The 21,093-nt window shown below is 45.5% G+C and overlaps 1 protein-coding gene across 22 annotated transcripts in view; it reads right to left on the minus strand.

The window, feature by feature from the left end:
* madd (MAP-kinase activating death domain) overlaps nucleotides 1-21,093 on the minus strand; it is a 176,714-nt gene that overhangs the window by 138,242 nt on the left and 17,379 nt on the right. For all 22 annotated transcript variants that reach the window (XM_059651946.1, XM_059651966.1, XM_059651951.1 and 19 more), the window contains 3 exons: nucleotides 9,359-9,662; nucleotides 7,083-7,214; nucleotides 6,029-6,142 (listed from right to left, as the gene is read on the minus strand). In XM_059651946.1, the coding sequence (XP_059507929.1) occupies nucleotides 6,029-6,142; nucleotides 7,083-7,214; nucleotides 9,359-9,662 (550 nt within the window). The remainder of the gene's footprint in view (nucleotides 1-6,028; nucleotides 6,143-7,082; nucleotides 7,215-9,358; nucleotides 9,663-21,093) is intronic.

The following is a 21,093-nucleotide window of genomic DNA, read 5'->3' on the forward strand; positions in this document are numbered from 1 at the left end:
GTAGTGCAGATAGGTGGAGATAGAACCTAGGCAAACAGAAATAAACTTAGGAGGGTAAAGAAGGGCCACAAAATATCTTTGGTAATTAGGATTAAAGAAAACCTCAAGGTATTTTTGCAAGCTTATTAAGAGAGACTATTATTACCAGGACAAGCGTGAGACCTATTAGAGACCAAAGGGGTAAACTGTACATAAAGCCAGAGGAGGAGTGTTATGTCTAAATTGAATATTTCTTGCCTATATTCACAAAGGAGAAACGCAGTGTGGCTGGAGATCTGTGTTGGGATGGTGAGGCTCTGGAACAATTTAAGATGAAATGAGGTGGTGGTATTAGGTATTCTATTACATAAAACATAGAACATTACAGCACAGTACAGGCCCTTCGGCCTTCGATGTTATGCCGACCTATCATACCAATCTGAAGCCCATCTAACTGAAACTATTCCATGTACGTCCATATGCTTGTCCAATGACGGCTTAAATGTACTTAAAGTTGGCGAATCTACTACCATTGCAGGCAAGGCGTTCCATTCACTTACTACTCTCTGAGTAAAGAAACTACCTCTGACATCTGTCCTATATCTTTCACCCCTCAATTTAAAGCTATGCCCCCTCGTGCTCGCCGTCACCATCCTAGGAAAAAGGCTCTCCCTATCCACCCTATCTAACCCTCTGATTATTTTATATGTCTCAATTAAGTCACCTCTCAACCTTCTTCTCTCTAACGAAAACAGCCTCAAGTCCCTCAGCCTTTCCTCGTAAGACCTACCCTCCATACCAGGCAACATCCTAGTAAATCTCCTCTGCTCCCTTTCCAAAGCTTCCACATCCTTCCTATAATGCGGTGACCAGAGCTGTACGCAATACTCCAAGTGCGGCCGCACCAAAGTTTTGTACAGCTGCAGCATAACCTCATGGTTCCGGAACTCGATCCCTCTATTAATAAAAGCTAAAACACTGTATGCCTTCTTAACAACCCTGTCAACCTGGGTGGCAACTTTCAAGGATCTATGTACATGGACACCGAGGTCTCTCTGCTCAGCTACACGACCAAGAATCTTACCATTAGTCCAGTACTTTGCATTCTGGTTACTCCTACCAAAGTGCATCACCTCACACTTGTCCACATTAAACTCCATTTGCCACCTCTCAGCCCAGCTCTGCAGCTTATCTATGTCTCTCTGTAACCTACAACATCCTTTGTCACTATCCACAACTCCACCGACCTTGGCGTCGTCTGCAAATTTACTAACCCATCCTTCTATGCCCTCATCCAGGTCATTTATAAAAATGACAAACAGCAGTGGACCCAACAGCGACCCTTGCTGTACACCACTAGTAACTGGTCTCCAGGATGAACATTTCCCATCAACCACCACCCTCTGTCTTCTTTCAGCAAGCCAATTTCTGATCCAAATTCTGATTTTAGTGGGCATACAGATGCATGAATCCCCAGGGCCTGTTGAAATGTATACCAGCTGTCACAAGAGCTAAGGGAGGAGATTGCTGAGGTCCTGGTGAAGGATATTTAGTACCTGGCTAGCCAAAGGTCAAGTCCAGATGCCTGGAAGATAGCTAATGAGATTTCTTAGTTTAAAAAGGACAGCAGGCATAGACCAGGCAATTGCAGACCTGTGATTCTGATGTCAAAATTAGGGAAATTATTGGAACGAATTCTGATGGACAGGATTTTTCAACACAATTAATGACTGGCATGGACACAATGGCAATGGTACAGTCACAGTCCAGGGGTAGATAGAAGGAGGTATCTGAGAACTAGTCTTCAACTTCTACATATAGAGATCAGTACACCAGACAACAGCAGTACCACCCTTATCTCAGGGATGCTGCAATGCTCCAGTGAAGCGTATCTCAAGGTAGAAGAACAGCATTTCATGTTCTGCTTGGGGATCCTGCAGCCTGTAGAACTCCATGCCCAGTTTGATAATTTTAGGGTCTGAATGCCACCTTCCATGTCCTTTACTTACCCCCACACTCTAGGCCCTGCCATGACAGCCAACCCATTTTTACCCACTCAATGTCCCCCAATATCACCCTCTGTCAACATAGAATCCATCAGAAAATCCATAATAATGCAGCCCTGACTGTCAAACCTGCTGCTGAACCATAGAAATGTACTGCCAGGTATGTAAAGTCTTTGGAATGTGGTGAAATTGTGATTTGGATACATGTGAATTGCTGAGTGAAACATGGCTTTGGATGGGGCAAGGCACAGAGGAATAAACTGTGAACTGAACAGCAATAGTGGGAGCAATCTGCAATCACACGACTTAAAGAAATTAAAACCAGCAAGGAGCAACCACATTGCTGGACATGTACTGTAGGCCCCTTAACTGTCCGAGAGAAATAGATGAGCAGATATGTAGTCTAATTTCAGGGAAGTGTAGATCTTGATACAACTTCTGCAAAATTAATGGGGATAAGTCAGTGTAAAAGGTTTGGATGGAATGGAATTCCTAAAGTGCATCCAGGGCAGATTTTTTTTGAGCTAGTATGTAGCAGGCCCTACGAGACATATTTAGAAAAGGAAAGAGATGGCCTGAATTCAAAGTTCGCAACTGGGGGAAGGCTGATTTTAATAAGATCAGATATGATTTGGCCAGAGTAGATTGGAGCAGAGACTTCCAGGTAAATCTGTCTCAGAACAGCGTCATGCATTCAAGAAGGAAATATGGACAGTACAGGGCCAACATGTTCCAATAAAAGTGGGTAGGACCAGCAAATCCTGTAGACCATAGATATCAAGGGATGTACAACACTGGATTTTGGGAACAATGGAAATTTATGGTAAATACCAAAGGCTCAGAACAGGAGAAATTCTAGAGGACTATAGAAGGCACAAGAGGGAACTTGAGAGAGATTAGGAGAGCGAAAAGCATATATGAAAGAATATTGGCAAGTAAAATAAACAAAAATTCAAGTTGTTTTACAGCTGCAATGACAGCAAAAAGGTAACAACAGAACGAGTAGGGCTCATTACTGATCGCAGTGGTAATTTGCAAATGGAGATAGAAGATATCCATAAGGCTTTTAATTTATACTTTGGGTCAGTGCTCACACGAGAAGTGATTATATGGGTACAGAAATCAAGGAGAAGGTCTGTGATACAGTTAAAGAATTAGCATATACAAAGAAGTTGTTCTGAGTGATCTGGTAGTCTTAAAAAGTATATAAATCTCCAGGGAAGGGTTTAGTATTTCCCAATTTATTTAGTGAGGAAAGGGAGGAAACAGCCGGGGCACTTGCAATTCTTCTCTAGCCACAAAAAGATGCCAGAGGACAGCCAATGAGGTACCAGTATTTAAACATGGAGCAATGGATAAACTGGGAAAGTGCAGGCCAGTCAGTCTAACCTCAGTGATGGGGAAAATATTGGAAGCAATTCAGGGTCAGAATTTACCAGCATTTAGAAAGGAAGCAATTCATCAAGGACAGTCAGTGTGGTTTTATTTTAAAAAGGGGAGGTCATGTCTGACCAACTTAATATAGCACAAGGAAAAAAGACAAAACATGATCATTTGGTCCAACTCATCTGCGCTGACCAGACATCCCAATCTGACTCAGTACCATTTGGCCCATATCCCTCTAAACCCTTCCTTTTCAAATATCCATCCAGATGCCTTTTACATGTTGTAATTGTACCAGCCTCCACCACTTCCTCTGGCAGTTCATTCCACATACACAACACCTCGGAGGAAAAGTTACCACTCAGGTGTTTCATAACTAGAATTACACACAGTACTCTAAATGTAGCCTCACCAAAGTACAGCTGCAATTGGTATCCCAACTCTCATATTCAGTGCACTGACCAATGAAGGCAAGCGTGCCAAACCCTTAACACACTCGCTCATTCCACTGAAGCTGCTGATCTGTTCTTAACCCCATCCCCCAGCACTTTATTTTGTGATATGTAGATCTTAAATGTCATATGCTCCTTCCTTTTTACAGATGTTGACTGATCTGCTGCATATTTCTTGGAATACTATTCCTACTTTTGACAATTGGCTGCGTTACTTTGTATAAATAGCTGAAGTTGCTTACTTTAACTGTACTGAGCACAGCACCCTCTGGACACACCAACAACAGTAATGTTGCCCTGGTGATGGAGCAACAAAGTTGTTAATATAGATGGTAAATAATTGAGGCCCTAGGAGTGACACAGAGACTTATGAATGAATGATTTCCTGTCACACATATTTGTGGAGAGGCGTTGAAAAGTGCTCTGTCACCACAAACCAGTGCCACTGAGGTGCGAAAGAATAAAAAGTAGTACTTAAAATATATCTTTGGGGTCCCAAACACAGCTACAGGAGTTCAGCAAAGTCTACAGTCTGAGACTACTGCAGCCAGGAGCCCTGCTCCAGGCACCAGCACAGCCACAGTTGCTCATCCACCACTGCTGAAAGAGTGCTCTGTGCCTATCACAGCCAGAGCCCCAGCTCTGCCTTTGCTGCAGCTGACACCTCACCACCATCCCAGGAGTCAGGCCAACGAGCCAGGATTCACTGCCAACACTGCTCCATCTATTCCAGTGGATCTCAGGTCTCTTGATGGTTTCTCACTCTCCCTCTCTCCCATGAGAAACAGACCTTGCTCCTGGTGTTTGCTTCGGCCTGGCTCCAGGTCTGTTGCCTCCAGTTATCACCTGCTTAGCTGATATATTTGAGATGATTATAGTTTCTTTCACTGTGAAGACCAGTGCAAAATATTTGTTTAAGTTATCTGCCATTCCGTTGCCTGCTCTTATCAATTCCCCAGTCCCGTCCTCCATGAATCCCATACTCACGTCAGTTCTTTTTTAAAAAATATCCTGTAGAAACTCTTGCTGCTAGTTTTTACATATATTGCAAACTTATTTTCATAAACTATTTTATCCGTTTTTATTAACTTTTTAGTCATCTGCTGCTGGCTCCTAAAAGAATTTCTAACCTTCTGGCCTACTATTAGTTTTTTTCCACTTTGTTTGCCTTAGTTTTTGATCGGAAACTGTCCTTTACCACCTTTGTTAACCACGGGTAGTTTCTCCTTGTCAGCAAATCCTTCTTTTTGACCTGAATAAATTTTTGCTCAGTGTTATAAATTATTCATTTAAATGTCTGTCACTGCTCATCTATAGACTGGACTCTCAGTCTATTGCCTCAGCCAATTTTAGACAATCCTGTCTCTATACCTCTGTCATTGTCCTTATAATCAGGCTGGTATAGCAGGACAATGCTTTTAGTGTTGTCTACTTCAATAACAGCCAGGCTTTTGATAAGGTCCCACATGGGAGATTGGGAGCAAAGCCAAGAGCACATGGGATCCAAGGAAATTTGGCAAATTAAATCCACAATGGCCTGAGTGTCAGAAAGCAGAAAGTATAAGCTAGAGCTGTATAAAACATTGGTTAGGCTGTAGCTAGAGTATTGTGTGCAGGTCTCAAATTCACATTTTAGGAGGGTGCAGGAGAGATTTACCAGCATGATTCCTGGGCTGGAGAGTTTCAGTAATGAAAAGATTGGACAGACTAGGGTTGCTTTCATTCGAGCAGAGGAGTTCAAGAGGGGACATCCTGGAGATGTATAAAATTATGAGGTGCATAGAGGGGAGACAGGAAGAAACTTTTTTGCCGCTAATGGAGGGATCAATGACCAGGAGCCATAGTTACACAGCAAGGGCTGAAGGCTTAGATGGGATTTAAGGAAAAACCTTTTCATCCAGAGAGTGGTGGGAATCTGGAACTCACTGTCCCTAAGAGAGGTCAAAGGAGGAACCTTGTCAACATTTAAGATGTATTTAGACGTGCACTTGTGAACCCAAGGCATACAAGGCGAGGGACCATATGCCGGAAAATGCATTTGAAACAGCTAAGAGATTGCATCCACACCAGTCAAAAACAATGGGCCAAAAGCCCTTCCTTGTGCTGCAGATCTAAATGACTCTAACTGCACAAGAGGAAAATACGCGAGCTGCAACAATGTTATGAGCATGCATGTTCACACACACTATCAGTTCCACTACCTCTTACCTTGTTGGCATCCAGGTCAACAAGCCAGACATCATCGGGCATCTTAAAATCTGTCTTATAGAGGAGGAAGCTAGCTGGAACACCAATAATGTAAGGGGTTGGAGCAAGCAACAGCTGTAGGGGAGAAATACCTAGTGTCAATGATTATTAAGGATACAAACCTCTTCTCCCTTAAAATAGGCACAGGATATAAACCACACCCCCAGCAAGATACACAGGACGTAAACCGCGACCCCATCAAAACACACAGGACATAATATGCACCCCATCAAGATACAGAAGCAGCATGGTGGTTCAGTGGTAGCACTGCCACCTCACAGGGCCAGGGATCTGGATTCAATTCCACTCTCGGGCGACTGTATGTGTGGAGTTTGCACATTCTCTCCGTTGGTGTGGATTTTCTCTGCGTGCTCTAGTTTCCTCCCACAGTCCAAAGATGTGCAGATTAGGTGGACTGACCATGCTAAATTGCTTACAGTGGCCAGGGATGTCTAGGTTTAGGTAGATTAGTCATGGGAAATGCGGGGTTACAGGAATAGGGTGGGGGGAGGGGGGGTTGTGATTGATTGGGACGCTCCTCACAGCATCATGTGTACTTCATGGTCTGAATGGCCTGCTTCCACACTGCAGAGATTTTAGGATTCTATGATAATACACACGGATAGAAACCACCACACCCCATCAATACACAGGGATAGAAAACACACACCCATCAATATACACACTGGGGTAGAAAACACATGCTCAGCAACACACAAGGGATACAACCTGGCTCATGAAGGCCCTGTAATTAATCTGCAGCCCCATCTTTTCAGTATATATTCCTTATGTGCTGCACTTATCTATAGACTGGAGGAGTGAGAGAGATCACTCCCAAGTGGATCAGTTGCTGATCACCACCTTTACAATTTGATGCTGGACAACATTATCGAGTTATGCTGCCATCTGTTTAGGAACCAGTAACCTTTCTCTGTCAAGCATACAACAGGCAGCTCTTAGTGTCTTTCATATCAAATGCCTCAGTTGATGTCAATGCTTTCACTGCCCTCTCTACCTGTTCTGCCGAGGCCATGCAGGTGGGTAGCAAAGGAATCACTGGGAACATGTATTCCAACGGATAAATCATTGCAACAAATGCCATAACACTCATGGAGAGCGCATTGTAGTCACGCGATTGCAGCACCACCTGGAACGAAACAGATGATAGTTAAGTTGAGGCAGATGAATGAAGGGCATGCATTTGTATATATGGAACAGTGATGTCATTGTCAACACAGCGACGTGTTCAAGAACAGGACATGACAGGCAAAAGTTAACATTCCAAAGTATAGCTTCATCAGGCAGGGTGCAAAACAGGAGGTGATGTCACACTATTAGTTCAGGAATTTGTTACTGCACTGAGGAGGTTTGATACCTTGGAAGGCACAAGTAAGACTTTGTGGGTAGAATTTGGGAGTAAAAAGAAGGTAGTGACTTTACTGGGAGTGCATTCTAGGCCCCCAAACAGGCAAATGATGAGCAGAAATGTAGACAATGCACTATGGTGCATAAAAGTAATAACTGTTATATTAGTGGTCCTCAACTGCCTGAACATTAATTGGGAAAGTCACTGTGTAAAGGATTTACTGGGGGCAAATTTCTTTAAGTGTATAATTTTTTGTGTTAGCATGTGGATGCTCCTACAAGGGGCAGTAGAGTGCTGGGCACAATTCTGGGGAATGAAACCAGAGAGGTGATCATGATGACAGTGGGGGAGCATTTTAGTGATTGTGATCACAACACCAGGTTTAAGTTTTTTACGGAAAAGAGAAAAGATGCACTGCAAAAATAAAAGGTTTTGGATTGCAGTAAGGCAGATTTTATTAAAATAAATCAAGATCTAGACAAAATAGACTGAGAACGGCTATTTGAAGGTAAATCTACAGCAGAACAGTGGGAGGCATTCATAATGGCACTGGGGGTCAGTACAAGTCCAATAGGCTGCCTTTTGGGTGAAAAGTTGGGGTGACAAACCAGGGATCTATGGATTTCTAGGAATATTTAGGACAGAATAAAAGGAACAAGAAAGGAGTACAACGGGTCCAAAAGGATCAAATCAATAGAGGCCTTACCATGGTTAAAACAATTAGGAGACCAAAGACAGGGAATGAGAAAACAGTGGCAGGCAAGACTAGGGAGAATCCCAAGACAGTCTACAAGCATCTCAAGAGGAAGAAGAAAACCAGAGAAAAAGTAGGGCCTATATTCAGGGACAATGTGCACATGAAGCAGGAGGACATTGGGTAAAGTGTTAAATGAGTACCTCACACCTGTCTTCACTCGGGAAGAGGGCTGTGAAGACCTTAAGATACTGGCTTAATGGTAAGGCCCTGTGTTGCTGAACAAACAGACCTTGGAGAAGAGGTTCACAGATCTTTGAAAGTGGAGTCTAGGTAGATGAGATAGTGAAGGCAGTGTTTGATATGCATGCCTTTATCAGTCAGTGTATTGAGTACAGGAGTTCATGAGGTCATGTAGAAGGTGCATAGGACATTGGTTCAGCCACTTTTGGAAACTGTGTGCAAGGTCTCCCTGCTATAGGAAGGATATTGTGAAACTTGAAAGGGTTCAGAAAAGATTTACAAGGATGTTGCCAGGGTTGGCAGGTCTGAGCTATTAAGAGGGGCTGAATAGGCTGGGGCCATTTTCCCTAGAGCATCGCCAGCTGAGGCGGTGACCTCAGAGGTTTATAAAATCGTGATGGGCATGGATTGGGGAAATAGGCAAAGTCTTTTTTTCAGGGTGTGGAGTACAAAACTAGAGGGCATAGGTTTAAGGTGAGACGGAAAAGATTTAAAAGGGATCTAAGGGACAACATTTTCACACAGTGGGTGGTGCGTGCATGGAATGAGCTGCCAGAAGATTTGGTGGAGACGGATATGATTATGACATTTAAAAGGATTTGGGATGGGTATATGAATAAGAAGGATTTAAGAGGGATATGGGCCAAATGCTGGCAAATGGAGCTAGATTTATTTACAATATCTGGTCAGTATGGATGAGTTAGACTGAAGGGTCTGTGTCCAAGCTGTACAGCTCTATAACTAGATTGTATTGGCACAGCTGAGTCTGACTACATTGGAATGACTGGGTTTGGGGGCTGGTCTGGTCGAGACTATATTGGCACAGTTGGGAAGGACTGGACAGAGTGAAGTCATGCATAGGTCATTACTCTTGTAACAGTTCGGTATAAAGTTGTGCTATAGATCACAGCTCCAGTCACAGTTCAGGATGAAGTCCCAGCCCTTTGTTGTACAGCTGAGCTGTTGTGCAAGCAGTGCTGTGCCTCACCTTATGTTCCAGGAGGATACAGCTGAGTACCTGGAGACAGGGCTCCACTCCGAGCAGCTCCAAGGGCAGATGGAGTGGAAAATCCACCAAGCTGAAGCGGGCCACGTCTGGCAGAGCAAAGGTAAGTGCTGGCTGAAGATCTCGGGGCAATATCTCCACATCCACTCGCTTCTGGCCAGGCACAGGCACAGGGGAGTGTAGCAGCCTGTAGATCCAAGACTCTATCTCTCTCACATCGTGCAGGATGACACTGGACTTCTCCTCGACCGTCAGGGAGCCTGTGAACAACCTCCACATAGTGTCTCTAAAAACAGAGGAAAGAACCATCCTGTTACCTGGTGGCACGCTGACATGGGCAGAGCAAAGCCTCAAAAATAACAACCCTGTCCGTCAGCACTACAGCAGCCTGGCCACCATCTACAAGTCAGGAGTGTGATGGAAGACTTGCCAGGATGGGTGCAGCTCCAACAAAACAAAAAGCCTGACATCATTCAGAACAAAGTAGCCAACTTGATTGGCACCACAGCCACAAAACATCTGCTCCCTCCACCGCAGACATTCAGTAGCAGCACTGGGTACTATCTACAAGATGCATAGAACATAGAACATAGAACATAGAACAGTACAGCACAGAACAGGCCCTTCAGCCCACAATGTTGTGTCGACCATTGATCCTCATGGATGCACCCTCAAATTTCTGTGACCATATGCATGTCCAGCAGTCTCTTAAATGACCCCAATGACCTTGCTTCCACAACTGCTGCTGGCAACGCATTCCATGCTCTCACAACTCTCTGCGTAAAGAACCTGCCTCTGACATCCCCTCTATACTTTCCACCAACCAGCTTAAAACTATGACCCCTCGTGCTAGCCATTTCTGCCCTGGGAAATAGTCTCTGGCTATCAACTCTATCCATGCCTCTCATTATCTTGTATACCTCAATTAGGTCCCCTCTCCTCCTCCTTTTCTCCAATGAAAAGAGACCGAGCTCAGTCAACCTCTCTTCATAAGATAAGCCCTCCAGTCCAGGCAGCATCCTGGTAAACCTCCTCTGAACCCTCTCCAAAGCATCCACATCTTTCCTATAATAGGGCGCCCAGAACTGGACGCAGTATTCCAAGTGCGGTCTAACCAAAGTTTTATAGAGCTGCAACAAGATCTCACGACTCTTAAACTCAATCCCCCTGTTAATGAAAGCCAAAACACCATATGCTTTCTTAACAACCCTGTCCACTTGGGTGGCCATTTTAAGGGATCTATGTATCTGCACACCAAGATCCCTCTGTTCCTCCACGCTGCCAAGAATCCTATCCTTAATCCTGTACTCAGCTTTCAAATTCGACCTTCCAAAATGCATCACCTCGCATTTATCCAGGTTGAACTCCATCTGCCACCTCTCAGCCCATCTCTGCATCCTGTCAATGTCCCGCTGCAGCCTACAACAGCCCTCTACACTGTCAACGACACCTCCGACCTTTGTGTCGTCTGCAAACTTGCTGACCCATCCTTCAATTCCCTCGTCCAAGTCATTAATAAAAATTACAAACAGTAGAGGCCCAAGGACAGAGCCCTGTGGAACCCCACTCACCACTGACTTCCAGGCAGAATATTTTCCTTCTACTACCACTCGCTGTCTTCTGTTGGCCAGCCAATTCTGTATCCAAGCAGCTAAGTTCCCCTGTATCCCATTCCTCCTGACCTTCTGAATGAGCCTTCCATGGGGAACCTTATCAAATGCCTTACTGAAGTCCATATACACCACATCCACAGCTCGACCCTCATCAACCTTTCTAGTCACATCCTCAAAAAACTCGATAAGGTTTGTAAGGCATGACCTACCCCTCACAAAGCCGTGTTGACTGTATTTGATCAAGCCATGCTCTTCCAGATGGTCATAAATCTTATCCCTCAGAATCCTTTCTAACACCTTGCAGACGACAGACGTGAGACTTACCGGTCTATAATTGCCGGGGATTTCCCTATTTCCTTTCTTGAAGAGAGGAATTACATTTGCCTCTCTCCAGTCCTCAGGTACGACTCCAGTGGAGAGCGAGGATGCAAAGATCTTCGCAAGTGGCAAAGCAATTGCATTTCTCGCTTCCCAAAGCAGCCGAGGACAAATCTGATCCGGGCCTGGCGACTTGTCAATCTTAATGTTTGACAAAATTTTCAGCACATCAGCTTCCTCTATCTCTATCCATTCCAGCATGCACACCTGCTCTTCAAAGGTTTCATTCACTACAAAGTTCGTTTCTTTCGTAAAGACAGAAGCAAAAAACTCATTTAGGGCTTCCCCTACCTCCTCAGGCTCCACACACAAGTTCCCTATGCTATCCCTGATCGGCCCTACTCTTTCTTTGACCATTCTCTTATTCCTCACATAAGTGTAAAATGCCTTTGTGTTTTCCCGGATTCCTTCTGCCAAGCCTTTCTCGTGCCCCCTCCTGGCTCTCCTCAGACCATTTTTGAGCTCCTTCCTTGCACTTTAGAAATTCACCAAAAATCCTTAGACAACTTCTTCCAAACCTACAACCTCTTCAATCAGAAAGGGTAAAGGGCAACAGATACATGGGAGCACTACCCTCTGCAAGTTCCCCTCCCAGCCACTCGCCATCCTGATGTGGAAATAGATCACCGTTTCTTCACTGTGCTCGGTAAAAATCATGGAACACCCTCCCTAAATGCATTGTGGGTCAATCTATACCTAGGATTACAGTGGTTGAAAGCAGCAGCTCATTCTCAAAGACAACCAATGCATGCTAGTCCAGTTGTCATATTCACAGTTAATGAGTGAATTATATAAAGTCAGTTGATGTTTACTTTTCACTACAATAAAACCTTTACAGAGTGGTCAAGGCTGCCCAACACCCAGGATAAGGCAGGGGTGCCCCATTCCGTTCTGACCAGCAAAACAAGAGTGTAATATGAAGGTATACAACAATGTATGATCGTCCCTCAGCACCGCCGCCCCCCCCCCCCACCCCCCCAAACACACACACACACACACATGCCCCCAAAACCGAGAGCAAATGAGGAGGATTGGACACTAGGTTAGAGAAAGGGTGGATGAGGGGGATTCGACTCAGTGGGTTCAAGAAAGGGACAGCAAGGGGGATTGGCGCAGTTAGAGGAGGATCAGAGGGATGAACACAGTTGTAGAGAGCACAATGCAGGCAAATAGAACTAGTTTAGTTTGGGAAACTTGGTCAACATGAATGATTTGGCCCAAAGGGTCTGTTTCCATGCTGTATGACTCAGTGACTCTACGAGTGAGGGGGTGGGACACAGAGGGAGCAAATGAGGGAGGATAGACACTGTAAAGTCTAGAGAGTGAGTGAGGGGGATTGGACACTGTGGGGTATAGAGAGGGTGAGTTAGGTGGGTCAGAGACAATGCGGTTATAGAAAGGACAAATGAGGGGAAACGACAGGTGGTGTATAAAGAGGGCGAATGGGGATGTTCAGACACAGTGGGGTGTGGAGAGTGAGGGGGGGGTGGTGTTTGAACACAGCGGTAGCGAAGGGAGTGTGAAATGGTTGGAACCACAAGTGACAGATACACAAAGGGCATTGAGCAAGTTCCAGTTAAGGAGCTGGTTGCTAATTTCTCTTGATCTATCAGCTGCTGCCTCACACAGTGATCCCCACTGCGGTCTTGTCATTCACTCTGCCCTATGTACAGTAAATGAAATCTCACATCATGCAATTAGACTGAATCTTTACAGATCCATATTAACCTCTCAGCAAACACACTGAATAGAAAAATCACCACAGCCTTTTATAATCTACAAATGAGAGCAGGACATTCATTTCAAAACCTGAACACAACTTGGATCTCATTTTTCAAAGTTCATTCACAGAATGAGGTTGGCACCGGCTCGGCTAACACGTATTATTCATCCCTAATTGCCCAGAGGGCAGTTAAGAGTCAACCACATTTCTGTGAGCCTTGAGTCACATTGTTCAGACTAGGCAAGGATGGCATTTTCCTTCCCTAAAAGGACATTAGTGAACCAGATGGGTTTTTTTCTAAAAATGGACAATGAATTTACAATCATCAGTAGATGCTTAATTTCAGTTTTTTTTTCATTCTCGAATTCAAATTCCACCATCTACAATGACGTGATTTGAACCCAGGACCCCAGAACATTTCTTGGGTCTCTGGATTAACAGTCCAGCAATAATGCTCAGGCTATGGCCTCCCCTAATTTATCCCAAAGATCGTCTGTTCAATTTGAAGAATACAGAAGCTGCGGTCTAGTGATAATCTCACTGGCCTCATAATCCAAAGGCCCAGGCAAAAGTTCTGGGAACACGGTTTCAAATCCCATCATGGCAGATGGTGAAGTCTGAATTCAATAAAAAAAAAACTATAAGACAGTCTAAAGACCATTAAACTACATTGCCACTTAACCCCCGATAAACTTTGACTTTCTAGTTCATCTACACACCACTGCCTTAAAATGTATTTAATGACCCCATCTCCACCACTCTCTAGAGAAGACTGCTCCAATGTGTCACTAACATCTTACAGAGGCAAAAGCATATTTTTAAACTATATCGCCATTCTTCCAATGCCACTGGGTCAAAAGTCTGCGATTCCCTAATGGCATCCTGGGTACACTCAGGCCAAATGGACTGCAACAGTTCAAGGTGTCAGCTGAACACCACCTTCTCAAGGGCAACTTGGGACGGGCAATGCCAGTGATTCTCACATTCCATAAATAAATTTAAAAAGTTTAGCAATGGAGTTTATGAAATAGTGCATTTGAAAGCTAGTTTCATGGCTGAAATGGTCACTGTTATACAAAACTCTGATTCTGTAATGTCCTGTATCACGGGGAAGTATCCTCAAAGCCTCTCAGTTCAAGGGCAATCAAGAATTGGTAACAAATGCTAGCCACGCCAGCAACGTCCACATCCACATCCCATGAAAAGAATTCTCCTTGACTGCTAAAAACTGAAACAACTGCAGATGCTGGAAATCAGAAACAAGAACAGAAATTGCTGGAAAAGCTCAGCACATCTGGCAGCTTCTTTGGAGTGAAATCAAGTTAATGTTTTAAGTTCCAGTTTTTTTTTGGGGGAGGGGGTCATTAACTCTGACTTCTCGCCGCAGATCTAGCCAGAGCTGCTGAGCTTTTCCAGAAATTTCTGTTTCTGTTTCTCCTTGACTTGGGGTAAGCACAGTCACAGTGAGCAGAAGCAAAATCCTGAACTGACACTAAGGAGACCTCACATTGTGTTTTGCAACATCATTGTACTAGTCAAGAGATTCAGAACAAACTTAGCAGCTGAAAACAAATGCTGTGGGTCATCAGCTGCTGCAGAATTGTTCTCTATTTGCATGTAGCCTCAGGCCAACATACAAGCAGCAGTGCCAGACACAATTAAAAATGATTTACCAATCTGTTATAGATTTATAGAGATCCACAGTAGAGAAAAAGACCCTTTAGCCCATTGTGTTCACGCTGGTCAAACACAACCACCTAACTATTCTAATCCCATTTTCCAGCATTTGGCCCACAGGTTGTATGCCTGGCATTACAAGTGCACATCTAAATACTTCTTAAATATTGAGGATTTTTCACGCTATCACCACTCCCTGTTTGAAAAAGCTTTGCCTCACATCTGTAAACCTTCTGCCCCTTACCTAAAATCAGTACTGTCTAATCATTGATCCCTCCATCAAGGAGAGAGATTTCTTCTGCCTACCCCATGTCCCTCAATTTTATACATCTGAATCACATACCACCTCAGCCTCCTCTGCTCCAAGGAAAACATACGCAGTTTGTCCAACATCTTCATAACTGAAACTCTCCAGTCCAGGAAACTTCCTGTTAAATCTCTTCTGCACCTTCTTCAAAAAATTCAATCATGTTGGTCAGGCATCTCTTCCCCTTAACAAAACCATGCCGACTGTTTTTGATTAATCCCTGCCTCTCCAAATGCAGATTAATTTTGTCGCTCAGAATTGATACCCTAGAGGTTTCCTGGTTTATCACTTCCTCCCCTCTTCAGAAACAATATCACAATATCTTGTCTTGATTGTCTTTGTGTGCTTGCCTGTTCGTCAAGGAAGGTTCAAGAAGGGGTAGAGTTTAAGCTGTAGAGTTATAAGTTAGCAATCAGTATTTTCTGAATGCAATTACTTAAAGAGAATCCGTTCACAATAAATATGTTCTTGTTAAGTACAGAAATCTGATGAGTGTTTTTCTTTCAGCCCATGTTCCTCAGTCAGATACATATGAACATACAAACAAGCAACAGAGTAGGCCACTCAGCCTTTCCAGCCTGTACCACCATTCAACAAGATCATGGTTGATCTGATTTAACCTCAGTTCTTCACTCCTGCATATCCCCAATAATTGTTCACCTCCTTGGTAATCAAAAATGTCCCTACTACGCTGTATACACTACCCTGTGAGGAAAGCAATTCCAAAGACTCTCAACCCTCTGTAGAAGAATCTCATCTGTCCTAAATGGTTGACAATTTTAAAGTATGATAGATTCTCCCACAAGATAAAACATCCTGGTCAATCCCCCTCAGGATCTTCAAAGATTCAATCAAGTCTCTGAGGTTTCAATTGACTCAACTCCAGAGAATACACAGTCTTCACTTGTCTCACCTTTACTGATAAGGCAATCCACTCATTCCAGGTAAAGTCTAATAAGCCTTCTCTGATGCTTCCAATGCATTAAATATCCTTCTGTTTAAGACTAGTCACCATTCTTACACAGTATTCCAGATATCTTGTCACCAATGCTCTGTATAACTGGAGCATAACCTCCCTACTCTTGCATTCATTTCCCCTTGTAATAAACCATTAAAAAACAGGTATAGCTGAACCGTGATGACCAGCCAGTTGTGTTCCAGTCCTCGAGGGAAAGGCCTGAATTCCATAGGCCACAAGGATTATTTTCTAGACCTGCTCAGGATATTTTAATGATCATTGTAGCTAGAACCACCAAATCTCTATTCTGCCACTGCTTTTCCCCCAGTTTAGAAGGGCAACAATTTCCTTCATTATGGATCCAAAGCGGGTGACTTCATGTTTCCCTGCATGCAATCTGTTGACCTCAGTTTACACAATCAGAAGAGCCAGGTATGATCTACTGGTCACAGACCATTGCTCACTCTACATGATCAAGTGAAAATAAGAGACTTGTTCAGTCAAACTCTAACAGATTTAAAAAAAATTCCAGAGATATGGGCAATGCTAGAAGGGCCAGCATTTGTTCTCCGGAGCAAATTGTTCTTGGTTGGTTTTCAGTAGTTTACTCAGCCATTTCAGAGGATAGTTAAAAGTCAACTACATTGCCTTGGAGTGAACTTTAGGACAGACTAGGTGAAGATGGCAGATTTTGTTCCCTGAAGGATATTAGTTTAGACAATAATCATGATCACCATCACTAAGACTAGGTTTATTTTCTAAATGCATTAATTGAAATTAATCTCCGTCTCTACCATGGTAGGATCTGACTGCACATCCAAAAAAAAACACTAGCTAGGGTCTCTGATTACAAATCCAGGTTATTCTTTGTATCTTGCACAAGCTCAAAACAGGCCCCAAGGTTGTCTACCTTAAGTTACTCTGGAAGGGTTAAAAGTCTCAGAAGATTTGAACAGGAGAAGCTAGTTGCTTCTCATTGTTACCATGCAGCAGCAAACCAGTGACATTCTCCATTCACAGGATGCTACCATTAAGTCAAATAGCCAATCTGTCAACCACACAAATGAGTAACATGGTCAATGAATTTCAGTTCTGATGTGGTGCCAGGAACACAGGCTGTACACCCAACCACTGGTGTATCACATCAAATTAGCCCCCTTGGCGACTTGTGAGAATACCAACCACGATCAACCAGACTGTGCAGTCAAAGGTCAATATTCAATGTGAATCTACATTGGGCAGCACTTACCCAACAATCCAGAGGGTGCCAAGAATTATAATTAAGAACGTTAGTCACCACTCACTCTTGTTAGAATCTATATATATTCATCCACAGGGCATATACAGGCAAAATGAATTTGTCCAGGAAGCGTGTCCTTGCAATGAAACAAAGGTTTGTGGATCACTGCTCCCTGATATATTCCTAATGGTACATCTCGAACAGACTCTACTTGCCATTCTTAAAATTAAATAAAAGCTTTGGGGCAAATTACCCCTGCTGCATTCGCCGTGGAAATGCCTCAACCAATAACATCTAATCACCAAATAATCAGCACTCTATTTCTTATGTGGTTTAATGCTAATTTTCAAGGGTAGAGTCATTCTTGTATCTGTCCTGATGAGTGCAAGACAAAAAGAGTAATTGGCAATGGTCTCATCAATTTCCTTTAACACCCTCTGTTAGAAATCACATGGTTCTGGGGATTGATCACTCTTCAGTGTCCTTAGCTTTGTCACAGCTGTTATTTTTCCCCTGTAAATCACAGAATCCCTAGTGTGGAAACAGGCCCTTCGGCCCAACAGGTCCACACCGATCCTTGGAGCATCCCACCCAGACCCATCCCCCATAACCCACTTAAGCTCCACGTCCCTGAACACTGTGAGCAATGGTATGGCCAATCCACCTAGCCTGTACATTTTTGGACTGTGGGAGGAAACCGGAGCACCTGGAGGAAACCCAGGCAGACACCGGGAGAAAGTGCAAACTCCACACAGTCTCCCAAGGGTGGAATCAAACCCGGGTCACTAGCACTGTGAGGCAGCAGTGCTAACCACTGAGCCACCGTGCCACACATAATTTGGGAAAATCCCAGTCCCTGATTTAGTGTCAGTGTTTCTGAAACATGTGGTATATCAACCTCTTCCTCCACTGTAAATGCTGACACACCATCATTATTCCACGTCATCATTTCTTCATTGTCACTGACAATATCAGTTTTCAAAAGCCTACACTGTCCCTGACCACCATCGTTCTCCTGTTGAAATTTTAATATTTTCATTGCAAGATGCCTTTCAAAACCACTTCTCTGTAGCTTTCACACTCTGACTTCTCAGGTTCTGTTGTTTCTTTTCTTTGCCATTCATAGGATCTGTGTTTTCTTTTAATTTTATGATGTTTCTCAGTTCTCAAGTTGTCTCTGGTTGGCTTGTTTTGAAAAAAAGTGGAGCTCTAGCTCTTTGGGATGTAAACTAGTTCTGTACTGCACTACACTACATTATTTTTAAGTACCTCCTGATCATCTTTTATCTATTATCAGACTGTCTCCATGTACTGCAGTCTCTGATGCATCCTATTGAAGTCAGTCTGATAGGTCTAATCTTAACTGCTGTGTTGCTCCCTTTATTTCAAATACCTTCTTGAAATTAACCAAATTATGAATTCAATTTCACTTTATTCACCTAAATTTATTTCAGGTACTTCTCATCTATGATTATACATTACTTGGCGGGGGGGGGGGGGTGGAAGAGGATACAGTGCAGCAGGAGGGGCAGGGGGGTGGGAAGGTGGTGCAGGAGGTGGGGGTGGGAAGGTGGTGGTGTGGGGCGGTGGGGCAGGAGGGGGTGGCGGCAGGAGGGGGGGGCAGCGGCAGGAAGGGGGTGTGCCCGGAGGAGGGGGGTGCCCAGAGGAGGGGGGTGCCCAGAGGAGGGGGGTGCCCAGAGGAGGGGGGTGCCCAGAGGAGGGGGGTGCCGGCGCCCAGAGGAGGGGGGGGGGGCGGCGCCCAGAGGAGGGGGGGGGGGCGGCGCCCAGAGGAGGGGGGGGGCGGCGCCCAGAGGAGGGGGGGGGGGGGCGCCCAGAGGAGGGGGGGGGGGGGCGCCCAGAGGAGGGGGGGGGGGCGCCCAGAGGAGGGGGGGGGGCGCCCAGAGGAGGGGGGGGGGGGCGCCCAGAGGAGGGGGGGGGGCGCCCAGAGGAGGGGGGGGGGCGCCCAGAGGAGGGGGGGGGCGGCGCCCAGAGGAGGGGGGGGGGCGGCGCCCAGAGGAGGGGGGGGGGCGCCCAGAGGAGGGGGGGGCGCCCAGAGGAGGGGGGGGGCGCCCAGAGGAGGGGGGGGGCGCCCAGAGGAGGGGGGGGGCGCCCAGAGGAGGGGGGGGCGCCCAGAGGAGGGGGGGGGCGCCCAGAGGAGGGGGGGGGGCGCCCAGAGGAGGGGGGGGGGCGCCCAGAGGAGGGGGGGGGGGCGCCCAGAGGAGGGGGGGGGGGCGCCCAGAGGAGGGGGGGGGGGCGCCCAGAGGAGGGGGGGGGGCGCCCAGAGGAGGGGGGGGGGGCGCCCAGAGGAGGGGGGGGGGGCGGCAGGGCGGGTGGAGGGAGGAGCAGGAGCGGGGGGGGGGTAAGAGGTGGTGGTGCAGGAGGGGGGCAGGGAAGGGGGTTGGGGAGGAGCTGCAGGAGGAGAGACAGGCTTCACAGAGTTATCTGAATACCAAGAGCTTAGCTGAAACCTTTTGTGCCCACTGACTGTCTCACATTAAGTTCCAAACAGTTTCCTGCTCTCTGCAAATTGAGAAGCTTATAGAAGAGAATGTTGTGGGGGGGTTTGGTGGTGATGCTATAGTAGTTTGCAGACGACACCAAGATTGACCAAGTGGTTAACAGTGAAGGCCAATGCTTTAGGATAGGGGAGGATATAGATGGGTTTGTTAGGTGGCATTTAATCCTGATTAATGTGAAGTCATGCATTTTGGAAGAAGTAACTAGACAAGTGAGAACTCAATGAATGGCAGGACACTAGGAAACTCAGAACAACAGACGGGGATCATGGGATGCTTGTCTATAGATCCCTGGAAGTAGGAGGACAGATTAGTAGGGAGTTGAAGGTGGTATACAAAATACTTGAGGCACAAAATACAAAACCAGAGAGGTTTTGTTGGAGATAATGGGGACTGCAGGTGCTGGAGAATCCAAGATAACAAAGTGTGAAGCTGGATGAAGCTCAGCCCAATGGTATCAATGTGGACTTCACAAGCTTCAAAATCTCCCCTCCCCCCAGTGCATCCCAAAGCCAGCCCAGCTTGTCCCCGCCTCCCTAACCTGTTCTTCCTCTCACCTATCCCCTCCTTCCACTTCAAGCCGCACCTCCATTTCCTACCTACTAACCTCATCCCACCTCCTTGACCTGTCCGTCTTCCCTGGGCTGACCTATCCCCTCCCTACCTCCCCACCTATACTCTCCTCTCCACCTATCTTCTTTTCTCTCCATCTTCAGTCCGCCTCCCCCTCTCTCCCTACTTATTTCAGAACCCTCTCCCCATCCCCCTCTCTGAAGGAGGATCTAGGCCCGATATGTCAGCTTTTGTGCTCCTGAGATGCTGCTTGGCCTGCTGTGTTCATTCAGCTTCACACTTTGTTATCTGAGGTTTTGTTGGAGCTGTACAGAACTTTGGTTAGGCTACAACTGGAGAACTGTGTGCAGTTCTGATCACCATGTTATAGTAGGGATGTGAATGGACTGTAGGGGATTCGCCAGCATGTTGCCTGGGATGGAGCATTTCAGCTATGAAGAGAACTGGATAACAGAGTTCAGAGATAATGGGAACTGCAGATGCTGGAGAATTCCAAGATAATAAAATGTGAGGCTGGATGAACACAGCAGGCCAAGCAGCATCTCAGGAGCACAAAAGCTGACGTTTCGGGCCTGTGAAGGGTCTAGGCCCGAAACGTCAGCTTTTGTGCTCCTGAGATGCTGCTTGGCCTGCTGTGTTCATCCAGCCTCACATTTTATTATCTTGGATAACAGAGTTGTTTTCTTTATAACAGAGAAGGCCAAGAGGGGACCTGATAGATGTATATAAGAT

Source organism: Stegostoma tigrinum, chromosome 17, assembly GCF_030684315.1.
Source record: "Stegostoma tigrinum isolate sSteTig4 chromosome 17, sSteTig4.hap1, whole genome shotgun sequence".
Lineage (NCBI taxonomy): Eukaryota > Metazoa > Chordata > Chondrichthyes > Orectolobiformes > Stegostomatidae > Stegostoma > Stegostoma tigrinum.